Genomic DNA, 20,940 nt, shown 5'->3' with positions numbered 1-20,940 from the left:
TCTCTCCCCAGCAGAACCACCACTTCACCAGTGGAAAAAAATGTGGACAACCACTAAGGACATATATCAATGGAAAAACATTTATTCAAGCAAATATAGTAACTGAGGTGAGGACAGCAAGCATCTGCAACATTTGAGCAATAAGTCACTCCCATTCACACCCCACAACTCAGGGTGACAGAAGTCCTATGCCAGACGGGTGCTGCAGGAGCTCTTCTACCCTGTATAGGACCACAATTTCACGCCAAGAGAGTAAGGCTGCTGGCATAGCTCACCACCAGCCCCAGCCCCTGCTCTGTTGCAGAAAAATGCATGCCAGGAAGGCATGAGTGAGACTGGGGGTCCTTCCCTGCAACCAGCCCCCACATATAAGGCAGCTGTACTTCGGGTACAGTACACTAAAAATACTGGGTCCCAACTGTGCATGCACAATCATGGCAGAGGTTCTTCACCCAAAGGGGCACGCTGAGAATACAGATTACCATCCTGATGCAGAACCCTACACCTAAGAGCGGGGTATCACTTGTGATCGCCTGCCTCTGCCTTTAACTCCACTGAAGCAAAGAAGACGTTCTTACAGGGAAAAGGGAAAACTGTTAAAACAGGAAGCTCTGTTCTCCACCCAAGGGAACTGATTTTATTTGGAACAGGAAGTTCATTCTTAAGGGTATTGAACAAAACTAGGGAGATCTTGGGGGTGAACATCTAAAATGAGGCTGGTAGGTAGGTCCACGAAAGGAGTAGCAACAAGCCAAGGCACAGACCAGGTCGGAGTTTAACAGAGAGAACTAGGCAGAGAGAAAGGCAATCCCCTCTTTGGGAAAGCGCAAACTACTAAAAGACTGGAAACACTTAGCTTCTGCAGAGACAGAACTTACGCAACCAGGGCATACAGCAATTTATGCCCCAGGATGTTGATGAAAACAATACAGCAATTAGCTAGCAATTAATGAAGGCTGACAGCTGAGTGTGACAACAATGGAAGTGACCAAAAGTTTAATGGGGATGTCACAGACAGAGACAAAGGGAAGGGCCAAGACGAGTCATCTCTGGTGGTCAGGGAATCTGAGCACATGGCTTTAAGAGGGCCTAGATGTTGAATTCAACAGAGTTCAAAGCAGCTATTACAAATATGCTCCAAGAACTAAAGGAAACCATGTTTCAAGATTTAAAGGAAGGTACTCTGGCAATGTCTCATTAAATAGAGGATAGAGATAAAAAGACAGGAATTATACAAAATAGTCAAATGATGCCCTGACTGGTGTAGCTCCGTGGACTGAGGATGGGCCTAGGAACCAAAGGGTCGTGGCTTCAATTCCCAGTCAGGGCACATGCCTAGGCTGTGGGCCAAGTCCCCAGTAGGGGTTGTGTGAGAGGCAATCACACACTGATGTTTCTCCCCCTTTCTTTCTCCTTCTCTTCCCCTCTTTCTAAAAATAAATAAATTAAAAAAAAATAACCAAATGAAAATTCTGGGGTTGAAATGTACAATAATTGAAAAGAAAAATTCACTGAAGGGGCTAAACAGCAGATTAGAGCCAGCAGAAAACTCAGAATTAGTCCTTCTGGATACACCAGAGAGTAATCTGAATCTACATGAGGAAATATGAGTGCCAGTAAAGACAGCATAATTGTTTATTTCTTCTCTTTTCTTCTCTTAACTGGTTTAAAAAACAACTGCATATAATTGCACTGAAATGTAATATATTTGACAATAACAGCACAAAGGAGGCAGGTGGAGACAAACTTGCCAAACTTGATTGGAATAAGAAAATGATATCAAATGGTAAATCAAATGTACAGGAGGAAAGAAGATAATCTGAAATGATAAATAAGGTTAGTACAAAAACTATAAATATTATGTTTTACTTCCCCATCTCAACATTATAAATAATTGTAACAATGTACTTTGAGGTTTGTAACATACAGCAACATGTGTAACGAAAGAAGATGGAGTAGACTACATGAGAGTAAAATTTCTATGTAGATTCTGATAAACTGTATAATGTAAACCCTAGGGCATCAATTCTCAAAGTTATTCATCGCATGGCACACATAAACTAATTACTAAAATTATGCAGCACACCAAAAAATGTATTTTTTTGCTGATCTGACAAAAATAATAAGTATAATTTTGATTCACTCACACAAGACAGCTTTGCTGTATTGTAAATCTATGAAAAAAGAGGTCAGTGACCCTGATTCAGGTACTGCAAGATTTAAAAATCCTTGTGGCACACCAGCTGAAAATCACTGCCCTAGAGCAATCACACTAAGAAAATAACTCAAAAAACAGTTTAAAAATCACTGAAGGAATTAAAATGTTACACTAGAAAATATTCATATGCAAAAGAAAGCAGTAAAGGAGGTACAGAAGAACAACAAAATATGAGACATAGAAAACGAAAAGTAAAACGAATGGCAGGCATAAATCCAATGATATCAATAGCATTAAATGTGAATGGATTAAACAATACAATCAAAAGGAACAGGCTGTAGAATTAAATTTAAGAACACAATCCAACTAGACTAAGACACAGACTGGATGAAAGTAAACAGATGGAAAAAGACACCATGCAAACAATAACCATAAAAGAACTGGAGTGGACATACTAATATCAGACAGCTTCTAGAAGTGAAGAGAAATCTTTTATAACAATGAAAGGGCCAATCCATCAGTAAAATATAAAAATTATAAACATATACGTTCCTTATAACAGAGCCTTGAAATACATGAAGCACAACCAACAGAATCAAAGAGAGAAACACACAAGTCAGCAGTAGTTGGAAGACTGCATTAGTCCATTTTCAAAAACAAATAAAACTAGACAGAAAACTAACAAGAAAATAGAAAAACTTAACACTATAAACCAACTAGACCTAACATGAAAGGACAAATCCAGGGCCATTTGCTGAGCATGCCTATGACCTTCTTAAACACGACTGCCATTTACTCCTCTCAGCTTGTCCCCAGGACTGGAAATTACTGGAAAGCGAGAACAGAACATGCCTAAACACCCTCTACAGCCACAGGCAGAAGACAACACTGGAAAGAACTGCAGTCTCGTATTACAACGCCCCAACAGCCCAGGGGGCCACACAACAGCACCTCCCCCCCATTTTTAATCCAATTATAATTCAATAAAAGCTCAAAGCCCCCACCCGACGATGCTGGTGTGTCTCTCTACACCATGCCCCTCTCCTTTGCTGGAGAGTGAATTAAAACTTTTCGCTTTCTTCTCTTTGTGAATTCTTCCACAGCTTGCATCACCAACCACACTAACATCTAGAGAATATGTCATCCAACAATAGAAGAAGACACATTCTTCTAAAGCATACATGGAACGTTCTTCAGGGCAGACCATATGCTAGGCCATAAAACAAGTATCAACAAATTGAAATGAACTGAAAGCATACAAAGAGTCTCTGACCACAATGGAATTAAATTAGAAATCAATTACAGAAAGAAATTTGGGAAAATCGCAAATATGTAAAAATTAACATAATCCTAAATCACCAAGAGGTCAAAAGAATAAGAAGAAAAAAATTAAGGTCCAGGCTGGGGTAGCTCAGTGGATTGAGCACAGGCCTGTGAATCAAAGGGTTGCTAGTTTGAATCCCAGTTAGGGTACATGCCTGGGTTGCAGGCCAGGTCCCCAGTAGGGGGCGCCTGAGAGGCAACCACACATTGATTGATGTTTCCCTCCCTCTCTTCCTCCCTCCCTCCCTCCCTTCCCGTCTCTCTAAAAATAAAAAAAATCTTTAAAAAAAATCAGAAAACTCTTGAGATGAACCGCAACATATCAAAATGGCTGAGGTAAACTATTTTGAGTGCCCCTTAAATGCCATAAAGAGAAAGAAAAAGCAGGCCACAGAACAGGGGGGAGATGTTTACAATTTTTTTTTAAAAAAGGGTATTTATGCAAAATACAAAAAGAATTCCTTCAAGTAATTTTTTTTCCTAAACAAACTCAAAGAAAAACTGACCAAAATATTTAAAGAGACACTTTACAATAGATCTCCAAAAGCCAGTAACTTATGAAAAAAATGGTAAACATCTTAACTCAGGAAAATGAAAATTAAAACAACAAACACCACCTCACATTCATCAAAATAACAAAAATAAATACTAACAATTCCAACTGTCAGTGAGATATGGAGCAATGGGAACTCTCATACACTGTTCGTGGGAAAGTAAACTAATATGGCCACTTTAGGGAACTGCTAGGATCTACCAAAGGCAAATGCTCCCATGCCCTATAACCTAGCAGTTTTACTGTTAGGTACAGACTCAACAGATAGTGTATGGAGACACAGCTATAAGCATGTTCATACAGTGTTATTAGTCACAGTCAGGAAGTGGAAACAATCCAAACACCCAACAACAAATTTTATAAATAAACTTGTGTATATGCATAAAAAGTAACATTATAAAACAATAAAAATGAACCACAGTTACAGGAATTAACATGGATGAATCTCAAAAACATGTGGAGCAGCTAGAAACAAAACACACTGTATGAGCCCATGAATATCAAGTTGAAGAACAGGCACAATTAAGTCGGGATACTGATTGCTTTGAGGAGAAGGGAGCAGGTAATGATGGACTGATGGGGGCAGGCAGAGGGCTTCTAAAGTGATGTTCATGTTCTATTTCCTCACTTAGCAACAGTTATACAGATGGTAGTTTATAGGAATTCACTAAGGATCAACTTGTGTGGTTTCCTATATGTGTTTATGTTTAAACAATGAAAGGTACAGCACCATATAAAATTAAAAAATAAAACTGAATCCCACTAAAATTAGAGTACTTAAACTTTAGAGGGCAATGACTTTTAAAGAACTATACTTAAAAAAATATCACAAGGAAAAACTGGTTAATTTAATTTGATCAAAGTATAAACCTTTATATAGTGGAAAATATACGTATATAAAAAGAAAAAACCTAAAGGAGAAAATGGTTCCATCAATCATAACAACAATTGACTTTACAATCATATAGTCTAATCCCTAAGATACAGACTTCAAGAAAATTTGGCTGCCCTGGCCAGTGTGGCTCAGTTGGTAGGGCGTCATCCTGCAAAGCAAAAAGTCACTGGTTGGATTCCTGGTCAGGGCACTCTCCTGGGCACTCACCTGGGTTGCGGGTTCAGTCCCAGGGTGGGACAGGTCGGGCGCACACAAGAGGCAACCGATCAATGTTTCCCTCCCTCTCTTTCTCCAACTCTCTTCCCCCCTCTCTAAAAATAAAATCTTTTTTTCAAAGAAAAAGAAAAAATTTGGTCATGAACTTTTGTTACAAATATTAAGTCAAGCTCACTCACAATCAAGTCATACCAACTGAAACAAAGATACCATTTAATAGTTAAACTGGAAGAAAATTGCCTAATTCCCTTCTCTAAGGAATACTTTATTCATGCTCCGTGACAGAAATACAATTTCCTCCCTTCGCACTTTTCCTTTTTTAGAGAACTTTACTTCACAGGACTAGAAAGGGTTGCACTATGAGCCACAAGAGAACAGTGCTACCATGGTTCAGTCCCCTTGAGGTCTACCTAGGTCCTAAGGGATATCCAGCCCTATATCCTTATAATAATAAATCTGGTTTGCTTAAGTTTGTTTCCATCAACCAAATGACCAATGAATAACACCTTGATATAGTATTTATATGCTGGAACTGTATTACAGTTCTTTTCAAATCAGCTCAAAGCTGGGAACTAATATTGTTTCATCTGATGCACACGGTGTTTTTTAAAAGTATAAATTACATGTTACAAATTACAGTCTTCCTCACTAGACTGTGACCAAGCTACTAGAAGGCAGGGATTATATTTTATATATCTTTGCTTTTCCAGTGCTAGGCTCCAGGTCCAGAAATACTTGGTGAGTGAATAAATTATACCAATAAGGTTTCTAGAAAACTCTAAAGCTCTGACAACTGATTCATCCCTGAAAAGCAGTAGCAGACTTTAAAATCCTAGTTAACCCATTAGAAAAGCATTAATGACAATACAGATTAAATGGCATCACAATATGCAACTCCTTTTGCCCAGTTAACCAAATTATTGAAATGTATACTAAAGTAATTCAAAAGAAGAAAAATGATTACGTGCATAATAAATGCCACAATATTATACAGTAAAAATAAGACTAACAATTATAATTAAGTTCCGGTATAGATATTATCTAAATAAGTTAGTATACATTCAATTAAAGGATAATTATGAAAAATATGCAATAGGGAAATGTACAGATGCAGGAATATTGCTTAAATGTTATTTTTTTCACACATGTACAAATACTCACACCAAACAACAATAATAGCAAGTAAGCGGCCCAAGATCAGAAGTGATAAAGAATACAAGCAAGTACAGTTCTATCTACAGTAAACCCACAATCCTAACCTCTATGCTCCACTGCCTATACTCCCACTAGTAAACACACATTATTAAGCACCTAGTGCACATAAAGCATTCTCCTAGGCACAAACTGGAGCATACACCCTGACTGGTGTGGCTCAGTAAGTTGGGCATTGTCCAGCAAACTGAAAGGTTGTTGGTTTTATTCTGGGTCAGCACACATGCCTGGGTTGCAGGCAAGATCAGGTCCCCAGCAAGGGATGCGCCAGAGGCAACCACACGCTGATGTTTCTCTCCCTCTCTTTCTCCCTCCCGTCCCCTCTCTCTAAAGATAAATAAAATGTTTAAAAACAAAACAAACAGGAACACAAAAACACAGTGCAGGCCCCTATGATAATTTTCGATGTAGTTCTTTAAAGCATGTTTCTGCATACCAAAGATAAAGCATAAACACTGCTAATCCAAATCTAGTACTTGGCTCTTGCTTAAAAGTTATAAGCGTGTCTCATAAATTTGATCAATTCTCAAGCCATAAAAAATTACAAGAACTGAAATGACAAAAGCAGCAATTTAGAACACCATTTGAAATCTGCCTCTGCAAGACACAGCTCTGCTAGAAATCTTCAACAGGCCAGGGAGACAATTCATGTAAGTCAAGTATGCTCTGGCCATATGGCACCTTTATCCAAATAGTATTTGTTCCCTATTCTTACTGTTTAAAAAAGAACAAAATTAAATAGTACAGCATCATTATATCTGCATGTAACAGTAACAGTTAACCACATACTGACTGGTTAATGTGCCACAAATTTCCTATTTCATTCTTACAGCCTTGTGAAGTAGTTGGTAATACTGTCTCACGCAACAATGAAGAAAATCTATGGGTGGGAAACTGAGGTTAAGTTACTAGAGTTAAGTAGCAAAACCCAAACTGTAACCCATGTCTAACAAATATGTACTTGTAACTATAACTTACATTATGTTATGTTACACTAAATTTCTAATGCTTTTAACACATAGCACCAATACCCAAAAACTAAGTATATAATGCTGTCAAACAGGTAAAAGTTGGGAGACACTGGGGGCAAGAGGAGTTGGGCCAGGATCTTGCAGCGTGCTGCTCCTTACTAGCCTTTTGGTTCTGTGGTTGTTAAAAACAATAAAGTAAAAAATTTTAAGTAGTGAGAGTGAGAAATGCCCAGATAAATTATAATAAAGCATTTGATTATTTGGATTGGATACATGTTCTGCACCAGGTTTGCAACTCTTTGGTTAAGCCCAAGGCACTGTGTTAATATTTAAGCCCAGTAATTAATTCCTAGGATGAGCTGAACTCTACTTACGTCAAAAAATACATGCCAATTTCATGCACTGATAGTATAGGATGAGCTGAGTACAATCCTTCAAATAATAATCAGACAACATTTTTCAAAAACCCTAAAATTGTTTTATACTTTTTGCCCTGAAAATTCCATTAGGAATCACCTTAAAAGAACTTTTACTTAAAGATATTCATTATAGCATTATCTATAACAGACAAAAATAAAAAATAAAATTTAAATTTAAAATAAATTTTAAAAAAGAAATAACCTAAATAACTACCTAGGGAAGTACTGCATTTTTTGGACTATAAGATGCCCTTGCCCCCAAATTTGGGAGGAAAGGGGAGTGGTACCTTATAGTTGAATGTAGCTTTACATGTACATTGGTGAGATACTATGGTGAGATAATATTTATGGTATTAAATATTTTACCACATTTTTTGCTTCCAATTTTTTACCCTATTTTCCTCCTCTAAAACATAGGTGCGTCTTATGGTCTGAAAAATGCAGCAGTTAAATTGTTTTCGTTCAGCATGATCCCTTTCTCAGAAAAACTACTACTTGCCTAATCCATCAGATTTTAAGGGGACTGAATCCTAGCTTTCTATAGGTCCCCCATTCACCCCACCGATGCCATAATGGCTACCTTGCCATACTTCATCAGCCAGGTCCCGATGGTTGGTTAAGAAATTGACAATTAGAAAACATGAGCATCAACCCAGAACTGGTATGAGGACATTAGAAAAGAGAAGTTGTCTTTCCAGTATAATTGCCAAGCTAAAAGGTATGTCTGAGGCTCCAGAAGCAAGAGGCTAGAAGAACCCAAAAATGGAGACAAAGAGGCTCGATGACATTATTTGCGATCTTGGGTCTAAGCTGTTTCTAAAGCTATATTTCATCCTTTTCCATACATGCAATTCCCAGTTAGGAGAACCAATAAATTATTTTTATTTTGGCAAAGCTTGTATTGTTGTTATCACAAGTAAGCAAAACAATCATGACTAGCACACTACCTAAAGAGAAATGGTTAGCTAAGTAAATTATAGTAGATCCATTCAATGGGATACAGTGACAGAACAGTGTGCCTATTACTTAATAAGTACTCAGGAGCCTAGTCTGAATCCTCACACTGCTACATATTCTGTGTATCCTTGGGTACATTGGTTAATCTCCATATGCCTTGATTTTGTCATCTGTAACATAGGGATATACTAGTACTTATTTAATATGATTGTTAGAAGTAAAGGAGTCACTAGTTACAAAGTGCTATGAACCAGGCCTAACATTAATAAGTACATGTATTTTTTAAATAAATGAGATAAAGTTTAAAAAGTAACAAAGTTGACTGAACTACATTAATTGCAGTGACGTTTTAAAAAACCTGTGAATAGAAAAAGGAAAAACTGCATTCTTTAAAGAAGCAAATACAACTTGTTAAAAAAAATAAAAAACATGCACCAAGTATCAGGAAAGACATGATGAACTGACTGGCTGCACACAAACCCTTATGACCTTCCCCAGTGGCACTACACTGGTCTCAGGCAGAAACGCATGTACAGAGTCAAGCATGCACTCATGAAGTCACACAATGTATCACATTTAAGGACCAGCACTTACCAGGTTAAAGCTTAAGAATGTAAACCTAGAAGCTTACCAGAAGTTTGTCACTCTCTCTACATAAATTAGTTTCCAAGAAAAGGCACAAATTCATGAGTCTCACAACCAATTCTTAACAATCCATATAAGTGAAGAACAAACATTACAAGTCATCCCCCCAAATCACTCACCATTGGCTTTTCAATGCCAACTTTTAGAATATAAGCATGTTTACTTAAATATAGGTATAATGTCTTCTTGAAATTCACAAAATTTCAGACCTAATAATCAAATCACACTGAGATTTGTTTCATATCCTACCACTTGCATCAGCTCTGCATATCTTTCCACCCTATGCTTTGAATTCCTGTCAACCCATTCAAGTTCTGATTCTTGTAAGATTTACTAAATAATACATGTTACCAAGGGATCTGTGTTGTATACAATAAAGTAATAAAACTAAATGTTTAGGGAAAATACTGCATATAGACTGAGCCTCAACTAAAGCATCTCAATTTTGTTCAGAGTCTCAGCAGGCCTCCTCAATAAGTGAACTCTTGTATCCACATTGGAAAATTATTGTTCAAATTCTAATGCTATGGCTACAGTGGGCTTATGAGGCCAAAATATTAAGGTAAATCACATTCCAATTTAGGTTAAACGTGAAAATATTCATTAGTGAACTTCTAACATTTTCTATCGAAGTCGTAAACATTATCTGAATATATGAAATGTAAGTAAGATTTGCGCTGCTGGTACAACTTTCTAAATCAGGTTGTTGAGTTTTGGGGTTGTGTGTGTGTGTTTTAACCATATCTTCAAATATGTATAAGAACTGCATAAAAAAAATTATTAAGCCCTAGCTGGTGGAGCACAGTGGATTGAACACAGGCCTGTGAACCACAAGGTCACCAGTTTGATTCCTAGTCAGGGCACGTACCTGGGTTGTGGGCCAGGCCCCCTGTTGGGGGCATGCGAGAGGCAACTGATCAATGTATCTCTTACACAGTGATGTTTCTCTACTTCTTCTCCCTCCCTCCCCTTCTCTAAAAAAGTAAATTAAAATAAAATCTTTGAAAAAAATTATTAAAAGTTCAGAGGTAAACTGAATGACCTAAAGGACTGGAAAGTAAATTAAGTTTGCTTAGGAAAAGCAATAAATTACCCAAAACCAAATTTCTGTATTTTAGGCACTATATCCTAGTAGAAAATGCAGACTTGGCTCAAATTTCAGCACTAACATCTACTACACTGAATCACACTAGGCAAGCTTCTTCACGTCTCTGTGCTTCAGTCTCCTCATCTATAAGATGAGAATAATTGTATGTTTCTCACAGTTATAAGAATTAAATGAATTACCATGTGCAAACACTATATCTCAGCTATTATTGTAACTGCTATCCATATCACTCTCTAAAATATATGTAGCTAAGAATTATTAAAATAAGCATCTTCTTGAGCCTGGGATATGTACTATTAAGACACATAATCACTTCACTTTAAAGAAAACAACAGTCTTCAACAAAGCTTTTTGTTGGATGCCAACTCTATAGAGGACATCCTACCTACTATGCACTGAAAATGGGGAAATGAAAACATACTGCACCACCTCTTACACCACACACACAAGAATAAATTCGAAATGGATTAAAGGCTTAAATGTTAAGCCCGAAACCATCAAAATCCTAGAAGAAAACATAGGTAGTAAAACCTTGGACATTGCTCGTAACAATGTTTTTTCTGATACATCTCCTCAGGCAATGGAGACATAAAAATAAATAAATAACTGGGACTACATCAAACTAAAAAAGTTTTTGCACAGCAAAGGAAACCATCAACGAGATAAAAAGACAACCCACTGAATGGGAGAACATATTCACCGATACATCCAATGAGGGATTAATATCCAAAATTTATAAAGAACTTATAAAACTCAACAATGAAAAAGCAATCACTCAATCAAAGGACCTGAACTGACACTCCTCCGAAGAGGGCACACAGGTGGCCAACAGACATAGGAAAAGATGCTCATCGTCACTAAATCATCAGAAAAATGCAAAATAAAACCACAATGAGGATATATTATCTCATACCAGTTAGAATGGCTATCATGGATAAACCAACAAACAAATGCTGGGGAAGATATGGAGAAAGGGAACCCTTTTGCACTGTTGGTGAGAATGCACACTGGTGCAGCCACTATGGAAAGCAGTCTGGAGATAACTCAAAAATTAAAAATGGAACTGCCTTATGACCCAGTGATACCACTTCTGGGAATTTATCCAAAGAAACCTGAAACATTAAGTCAACAGAACATAAGCACCCCTATGCTCACTGCAGCATTACTAAAAATTGCCAAGATATGGAAGCAGCCCAAATGTCTATCAGTAGATGAGTGGATAAAAACTATGGGGCATTTACACAATGGAATACTACTTGGCAGTAAAAAAGAAGAAAACTTTACTCTTTGCAACAGTATGGATGGACCTGGAGAACATTATGCTAAGTGAAATAAGCCAGTCAGAGAAAGGCAAACACTATATGATTTCACTCAAATGTGGAACCTAGTGAACAAACTGAACTAACACGCAAAACAGAGACAGACTCATAGATGGAGAGCAGGCTGACAGCTCTGGTGGGGGTAAAGAGTTAGGGGGCGGAGGGATCAGGAAAAAAGGACTACTGGACATAGACAACAGTGTAGTAATTGCAGGCGGGGAGAGGGGTATAAGACAGAAATGGTAATAGAAAAAATACAATAAAAAAGACCAAAAAAAAAAAAAGTCTCTGAATTCAAGACCTTTGTCTAGTAGGCAACATAAATAAAACTATAATCAAAGGGGGCATGATGGAGGTGCTATAAAATTAACAATCCTATAGGATACTAAGGTACAGAGGCACCTAATTCAAGGGGACAAATACTGCAGAAATAATTTCTGAGGAGGAATCACCATAATTCACTTCAGAGCACCACATTGTTGTTTACGTAATTTATGTTCTTTTTAATATACCCAAAACAGCGTTTCAGAATGCAGATCATTAAAAAAACGAGATTACCCACCACACTAATTACCATGCTCCTAAACTTAAAAACCTTTTGGTAAGAATGAAGGTGACTGCTCTCTCTTAACAAACCAAATCATGACCCTGAAAAGGTCACAACTGTTTCTTCAAAAACATTTCTTTCACCAGTATACTAACTTTTCTCTGGGTAATTATATTAGGACTAATGTCAAAAGAATATTTTTCAGCTGGTAGACACCTTTGAGAGGCTGGAATCCAATCCTCTCATTTTACAGATGAAAAGAAGCCACAAAATATACTGGAAAAAGCACTAAGTTGGGAGTAAGGCAACTGAATTTTGGAGCCAACTCTCTTACAGTAAAAACCTGGACAAATCATCTTAGTTTCCTCATCTATATAAAATGGAGAGGTTTCGACTCACTTGCTTTCAAGGCTCCCTTCAGTTCTATAATTCTCATTTTATTGAAACTGAAGCAGAGACAGCAACTTGCCCAAGGTCATACAGCTAGTTAATGGCAAGGAAGAAACTACACTTGGATTTCAACTACAGTCAATGATGTACTTTCTCATCTCTACCATACTGCTTCTTCTAATTTATAACACTATTCCTCTGAATTATTCTAAGATTTTTGAAAATTAATAATAAGCATAAGGACTTCATAAAACTAAATGACTTATTCCTACAGCTCTTCTATAGAAAATGAGCTTTAAATTGAAATAGAACAAGTACAAGTCTCCAGCTGTTTGTCACTTACTACACTTATTAAGTTGACCTCAAGAAAGTTAGGGGAATTTATGCTCAACTTCCCATCTCCTAAAATCTAACCTTTCCTTTTTCTTTTTATTTTTTTAAGATTTTATTTATTTGTTTTCGGAGAGAGGGGAAGGGAGGGAGAAAGAAAAGGAGAGAAACATCAATGCCTTTCAGTTAGCAGGCCAGCACTCAGTCCACTAAGCCACACCAGCAAGGGCTAAAATCTAACCTTTCAATCCAACTCACAAAAGAGATTATGTTATAAAAGTAAAATGTGAATTGTTATAGGTCATGATAAATATTACACGTACAATTCTCTGAATAATTAAAATTCTTCATTTTATTTATGTCCCTCACATGCATTTTTAAATTCAAGAAAGATCAATTTAAATACATTTTCTTCAAGTATCCTCTTTTCAAACTCTCTGGCTTTAAAAACCAGCAGCACATATTAAGCATATTACTTTTGCAATCACATAAACAATTACAAATAAAAGACTATAAAGACTGGTGGCAGTTTCTATCAAAACTGAAAATTAGCCCCCCAACAGTATTCTAAAGTTCTGTACCCAAATATATTACAACACTACTAAACTGTATCATAAGCAATATCTGATTCCCTAAAATGTCTTCAAAGCTTACTATATTTCACAGGGAATTTAGCAAGATTTCAGGAAGACTGATAGTGTTGATTCCAGAAAATACAGGAAAAATCTCAGAGGCAAAGCACAATAAAAATGCAAAATAGTAATAAAGTCAACAATAGCTTCATACTACTCACTTAAGAGAATATTCAAAAACATTCAGGGATATATAAGTATAATTTAGCTATATTTAGGGATTTTCAAAGAATCACAGAAAGCTTACATTTTTTAAATTGGATGGGACCTTAAGTAACTTAATCCAATAGACCAAAATAAGAATCTACAGAATTTATCCTGCCTCCCCCTAAAGTGTCCCTGTAGTCTGCTTTAAATTCTTTTTGCTAAATACTTCAACAGGCAGTTCTTCCCACTGTTGGATAATTCTAGCTGCTATATACCGTTTTTACATTCTTGTCAAAAAATTATACTGAATTCCATCTATGCCTTCCGAACTTCCATGTGCTGGTGCACCTTCAAAAATAACAGAATACATTTATTCTCTCTTCTGTTTGTGTTTGAAATCATTGAAAACAACTATCATGTTTCCCACCCTGTAAGTAGTCTCTTCTTTAGGCTAAATGTATGGTCCACAAATTTCTTGCGGGCCCTATAGACACTTCTGGAATACAATCTATTGCCACATTACAAGTGACCATTTAAAAAAACTGCCACTTGTCAAATTTTGGTGTAATATTAAAAATATGTGCAACTTCTCAAAAAGCTATTACAATAGCGATTTTTTCCAACTATGATGCTGAAGTCTCTTCACATACCTCAGTCAGAACAATCACAATAGACTTTTGAAAGTAGAAGCAGAATCTAGCTGTCTTCTAGTAAGCCAGAAAATGAAGTGATTTGTAAAAATATACAACAAAAAAACAATAATAAATAAATAAATAAATAACTAGTAAACAGTTTACTAGTTTAGCTAAGTTAATAAATATCTTTGAAATGATTTCATTTTTAATATAGTAAATATCAATAGACAATGCCCACATAAACAAAATCTCTTCAGAGTCCCCAATAATTTTTAAGAGAGTAAAAAGGTCCTGAGACCAAATAGGCTAAAGCAAGCCCACTTCTCAGGGGCAGACTCCCAGACCTCTGACTATCCTGGGTTTCTCTCTCCCCTCTAATATGTAAATATGTCTCTGAAATGGTCTCCATCTTGATACCTGGGAGTTCATATACGCAATTCCTTTTAGCATTAGTGAAATGTGAGACTATAGCTTCAGGATGAATATATAGCCCTAGAGAGGATTAACACGGTTTTAACTTGCATGCCAGCTGGTCAAAAAGAAATATACCTACCTATAGCCTATCTATTCATGAGGTACAATCCTTAAACATTACACCCCTATCATCTTTCAGTGAGTGACTTCAAGAAATTAAAGGGCCACCTGGTACACCTTTATTTTTAACATCTCCCTACAGGTATTACTCAGTCATCTGGAGTCAAATACTTTAATTCTTCTATTTAAGGGATGCAGTCTGTAAATATGGAAACAGAAAGCAACAGTTTAATTACACTGCGATATTATCCTTTTAACCAAACTACTTTCAGTATTTACATCCAAGTAAAGCAAATTTTCATATCCAGTAGGATGAAACAAACAAAAAAATACAAGGCTTTTGTATAATCATTAATTTGACTCTTAGGAATAACCCATTCAAAAGTACCCATGTACTGATATGCAAAAAACCCCACTGCTTGTCTAGCTAAGTTTTGAGGGCTCAACATAGTAAAACTGATATTTATTTGAAAATGTACTTAATTTCTTATTTTCCTTAATCACAGGATTATTAAAAGGTAAAACACAATAGAGATCACAGGTGTAAAAGAGCCAATGTGGAATCAGTAACTACTTTCTGAGAATCAGAAAACTTCAAGATTGATAAAGAAAAAGCTTTGGGATTTTGGAGCTCCCAAGAAAATAAAACTAGCCTACACTATAATATACAAATTCCTCAATTCTAATATACTCCTAATTCTTGTAATATTTAAAAGTGTGTTTATTTGTAAGTAAAACTACATCAATATGATAGTAATACAGTGAGAAAGAAAAGGGAAAAGCCAAAATATGGAGCATTAAAAACAATTAGCTTATACTCTTTTGGTTTCAAATATATCAAAACTTCAAAATAATTAATTTTTAAAGCTATTTAGGACACATCTTTAAAAAAGCCCATTTTCAAAGTTTGCTTAAAAGTTCATCCACATATGGAGATAACCTTTATATGTGTAAACATTCATGTGCATATCTTTTAAGTTTCAAATTCACTATTATGTATTACATTAATGTGGCTCAATTTTTCAGTTTGTTCTCTTCTTGACACAAATATTCAAGACCCATTTATACTAAAAATCCTTACTAGCAGTCACCAGAAGTCAAAAGCTCTCTCAGTTAACGTCAATGTATACAACATACTAAAGGAATACCTGGAAAAGACGCTAAACACCTGTTAAACTGAGATCCCACTCAATCGAAAATGTCTCCATCTTGATACCTGGCTCTTAGTACATGCAATTCCTGTCAGCATTAGTGAAAGCTGAGACTATAGTTTCAAGGTGAATGTAGTATAACCCTAGAGAGGATAACACAGTTTTAACTTGCATGTTGGATGGTCAAAAAGAAATACACCACTAGTTTAGGTTACATAAAAATCTATTGTAATCTAAACTGCTGAGGAAATTCTGGTCATTTGGAAATTCAAGCTAAATTATTTCAACCCCTCAAAATAGTCAAACATGAGGAAAAGTGCAGACCAGTATAGAAGTTTTTTTAAACTGAGGTTGACGTAACCTCAAAAACTCACAATCTAGATTTTGCAGCCCCCAAATTACTAATACTGATAATAGGTGTCACAGTTGAACAATTCAACGCCATGTCTTATTTAATACAGCACCTAGCTTACAAAAATGGCTAAGTATTTGAGGAATGAATGAATACATGAAAAAAGGTATAGCCTTAAAAAAGGAGTCTTTCCCAAGACCACCATTTACTATCACTCATTACACTATGATTCATAACACTATCATTCAACGTGTTAATGAAACAACAAAAGTAACCAACTGCTCTATTTACAAAATAGATTTTAAGACATTCACTTACAAATTTTTAAATGCAAAGAAAGTCACCAAATGAAATTAATTTCAATTAGTCGTTAAACAAACTTTTATCTTCTAATAATCAGAACGCAGTGGTAGGGGTGTGATAGAAAAGGGGAAAAACCGTCAGTCAACGTATTCAGCAAGGTTAGTGGATGCCATAAATCAAACCTTCCCATGAATTTTCTAGAGCAAATTCGTGCCAATCTTTAAACCTATTGTCGCTTTCACACATGCTCCCAGGAACAAAATGACAAAGAATGCTATGCCGGAACCAGTGGATTCAGGGCACAAAACACGTAACAATTGTCAAGCCTCTTAGCAAAAATTGACAGATATTTTCAAAGTAAATTAATCCCACCGATGCCTACATAAATCAAAGCTCCTGTTTTCTTTAGACGCTTCACTAGAGCATTGGACTGCCAGACGGTTTTTTAAAAAAGGTGGTTATGATCTCCTTGTGTGACACAACTGGGAGTGAACAACCCATTTCCCAATTGCTGATGAATAACCCTCAACGGTTTTCCAGACAAAAGAGCGTTAAACGCGATTTAAGCACATCTATTCTTCCCCCGTAAACGCATGTTCTCCCAAATTTCATTTTATGTGGTATACTTAAAGTTAAATTACAGCAAGTTGAAATTTCAGTCACAAGCATTCCAGTGCCTTACTAGCTGTGTAACTGCTACATCTGGTGGCAGCACAATTGCGTGCAAGAAGCCAAAAACTTAGAAAACAATTGTAACCGATCTAGTGCGTGTTGCAGTAACCTTTACGCAGATATTTCCCACAAAACCCACGACCCTGTCAAAGAACAACAGTAGCCTACTTGCAGTGCAAAAAACACTTAAGAGGTGATGGCGAAGGTAAAAAAGTTGCAACCATCTGAAGGGGTGGTTTTAAAAGCCTGCCCACCAAACAATCTACCCTTCAAATTGCTCTAGGGAGCCAACCAAGGGATCAATGTCAGCTTTGATCATTTCAGCGGCTCTCCCCAAAGGGCAGAGACCCTGCAAACGAGGGACATCCTCTAGGTCCAGAGCAGCTGAGCTCGTAAAGCGAGGACCGCCTCTATGGGAGGAGTGCGCGAGGGAAGGGGAGGGGGCTCGAGGATGAATGCTTCAACGGGAGGGAAAACCCACCAGAGACCGGAGGCCAGAAGGTTAAGAGTACTGAATGTACTAGCAAATGGAGCAGAAAGGGGCTCGCGTCCAGGGGTAGGCTTCCCACCCTAGGAGGACTAGCTCTTAAGAACCCTGGAGGAGTCTGTGCGCCCCGCCGCGCCCCGTCCCCTCCAGCCAGCGCGCACCCCCTCGTCCGTCTCCTCTACCACCCGCGAACCACCACCCACAGCCACGGCACTACCTCCCCGGAGCCCGGCCGCCTTGCGTCCACCTCGTCACCATCCCCCACCCAGGGGTCCAGGAGAGGGGACCGGGGGCGCGCGGGGGCCCTGGCGCGGGAGGGGAGGCCCTCGAGCGGGCGCGGGTACGACGGCGCTTACCTTCCCTGGGCCTCCCGGATGGCGGCGTGTGATTCAGCAGGGACCTGGCCGCCGCCGCCGAGCCCGGGGTTGGAGACGTGGAGAGCTGGGACCAAGATGGCGGCCCCTCCAAACTTCCACTGCTACTTTGGACACTCATCAAGCTACTTTCTGGGAACCCGACTCCCCCCCTGCGACGGCAACGGCGGCAACGGCACCGGCACCCGCCTCCGTCATGGCGGGGGCCGCACTGAGGGCGAGCTAGAGAGCGAGGACAGGGAGGGGAGAGTCAAGGGGATGGGGGAAGGAAGCCGAGAAGGAGGGAGGTGGAGAGGGAAGAGGTGAGGGGAGGAGAGGGGACTGGGAGGAGGAAAAGGGGGAGAAGCGAGGGAGCAGGCGGGCGCGCCGGAGAAGAGGCGGAGGAAAGAAGCGCGGCGGCGGAGGCGTCGAGGGGGCGTCCGCCGGTGCCGGCGTCCGAGCGCGGGCGGAGCGCGGGCTGCGCCGGACGAGGAGACTTCCGCGGGCGGAACCTGCCGGCACCTCTGCAGTGCGTCGGCCCCCGGCGTCGCCCGGGTGGCGGCAGCGGCGGGCGGTGGGTGGCGGCTGAGGCGGCGGGGTAACCTCTGCATCAGTTACAGTCGGCGGCGGCGTCACGCGCCGCCTGTGCAAACACTATCGCGAGGCTCCTGCGCCTCCGGTAGCAGCGGCGGCGGCCGCGGGAGCAAGCATGGGGGAGGGACCTGCCAGGGGTTGGGGGCGGGGGTGCGGGGAGGGAGTGAGCGCGCGAAGGAGGAGATGCGGGCGCCCCTGGCGCACCCGCGGATCCTGGCGCGGCGCGGGAGCCCTGGGTCGGCGGACTCCTGTGCACGGGGGCCACCTCCCCTCGCCGGCCGGAGGGAGGCGCGCCCTGCACGCGCCCCCGCCGCGCGGCTCTGGCTCTAGCTCCCGCTCCGCTGCCACCTGACTACCCCTTTGCCGCGGAAGCGCGCCTAGATTCCGACCCACACCCTGCTTGGGGAGAATTGCTACTCCTCGCTGGGCTGGCGTTTGTCAGGAGTTCGATGTGATCATTTCTCAAAATGGAACTGAAAAGTTGCGACTTGCTTCTTCCTTATCCATCTGTACTGTGCAAAAAAAAAAAAAAAAAAAAAGAAACACAAAAGAACAAAACTGTGCGTCTCCCCGTCTACAGAATGGGAGTGATTGCCGAATAAAAGCTAAGAAAGTAAGTTGGAGGTGGAGTGTGGAAATAGAACTTTATGAATGTCTTCTGAAAGAGAATCTTTACCAGTGTTGTGCACCATATGTGTGGTATATCACTTCTTTATTTCAAAACAATAAGTGGGAAATCTAAACAAATTTGATTATTGAATTCACGTATTTATGGAAACTAGTGTTTATCTTGTAGGAGAGGGTATGGTTTCTAGAAAGTTCCAGTTTGTTTCCAGTGCCACTGCTGAGTCCAGACCACAAAACTCCAAAGCAAAATAAAAGCATTTGCTTAAATTTATAGGTACAGTGTAGCTTTCTACACATCCACATATATACAAGACATACCAGGGATTGGACATCTTGTATGTCAAAGAGTAGTCTAATAGTTCAGGAAAAAATACATTGTTATTGCTCTCTTTAAAAAAGCAAAGTGCATAAAACACTAAAAAGATTATGATATAGAGCAACTGTACAGGCATGCGGAAATGGCATGATTACCAGGGGGACAAAAGTGTCGTTTCTTTTTTATTTTTATGACTTTGCATTTCTCACAGTAATGTTCTGTTCAGATAAACATACTAGAATAGAACCTTGGTTGTCACTTATTTGCAGAAGTAATTTTAGCTTTCTTATGTTTTAGATTCTTCAGTGAGATTCTAGTCTTGTTCTGTTTTTCGAACTTAATAGGTAGATTTCACAAATGGAACAACTGCAGTGATATATAATTGACATACAATAACTACATATTTAAAATGTACAATTTGATGAGATTTGACATGACATACCACTGAAACTATTTCTACAATGGAGATGAGTATATCCATCACCTTCCAAAGTTTCCTATACCCTTTTGAGGTTCCTCTTTCACTCCACCCCCATCCCCAAGTAGCTACAGATCTGCTTTCTGCAACAGATTAGTTTGCATTTCCCAGAATTTTAGATAAATGGAATGACACAATTTGTACTCTTGTCTGGCTTCTTTTACTCAATTATTTTGAGATTCATCTACATTGTTTTATTTATATATATATCTCTCTCGATGATTCATTTCTTTTTATTGCTGAATATTCCATTGTGTGAATATACCACACTACTTATCCATTCACCTGTTGATGGATGTTGTGTGGTTTCCACTGTTTTTGGCAGTTACATGCTTTTCTTTTTCTTGAATACTCATTTAGGACCTTACCATTAGTTTTGTTTTGTTCTGTTTTAACCAAAGTACATACACTAGAAGGGGAAACAGTTTCTATAACAACATGTAGGTAACTGTATGTAAATATGCTCTTTCAATATTTTAAGAGTTAGCTTAGTCAGCTGATTGTGGTGAAAATAGCACAGGTCAGGAAGGAAGCCAAGAGATCTGGGTATTAGTCTCAGCAGGTAACAATCCTTGATTCAATTTCCTCATCTACGAAGAGAGAAGTTAGAGTCACC

The 20,940-nt window shown here is 38.8% G+C and overlaps 1 protein-coding gene across 1 annotated transcript in view; it reads right to left on the bottom strand.

Moving 5' to 3' along the window:
* TLK1 (tousled like kinase 1) overlaps positions 1-18,902 on the bottom strand; it is a 140,363-nt gene extending 121,461 nt beyond the window's left edge. Inside the window, exon 1 of the mRNA XM_028510949.2 lies at positions 18,313-18,902. Coding sequence (XP_028366750.1) covers positions 18,313-18,451 — 139 coding nt within the window. The 5' untranslated portion in view covers positions 18,452-18,902. The remainder of the gene's footprint in view (positions 1-18,312) is intronic.
* Between the last annotated feature and the right edge of the window lie 2,038 nt (positions 18,903-20,940).

This window comes from Phyllostomus discolor, chromosome 4 (assembly GCF_004126475.2).
Source record: "Phyllostomus discolor isolate MPI-MPIP mPhyDis1 chromosome 4, mPhyDis1.pri.v3, whole genome shotgun sequence".
Classification (NCBI taxonomy): Eukaryota; Metazoa; Chordata; class Mammalia; order Chiroptera; family Phyllostomidae; genus Phyllostomus; species Phyllostomus discolor.
The sequence above is the reverse complement of the archived record's forward strand: the minus strand, read 5'-3'. Positions and strand labels throughout refer to the sequence as shown.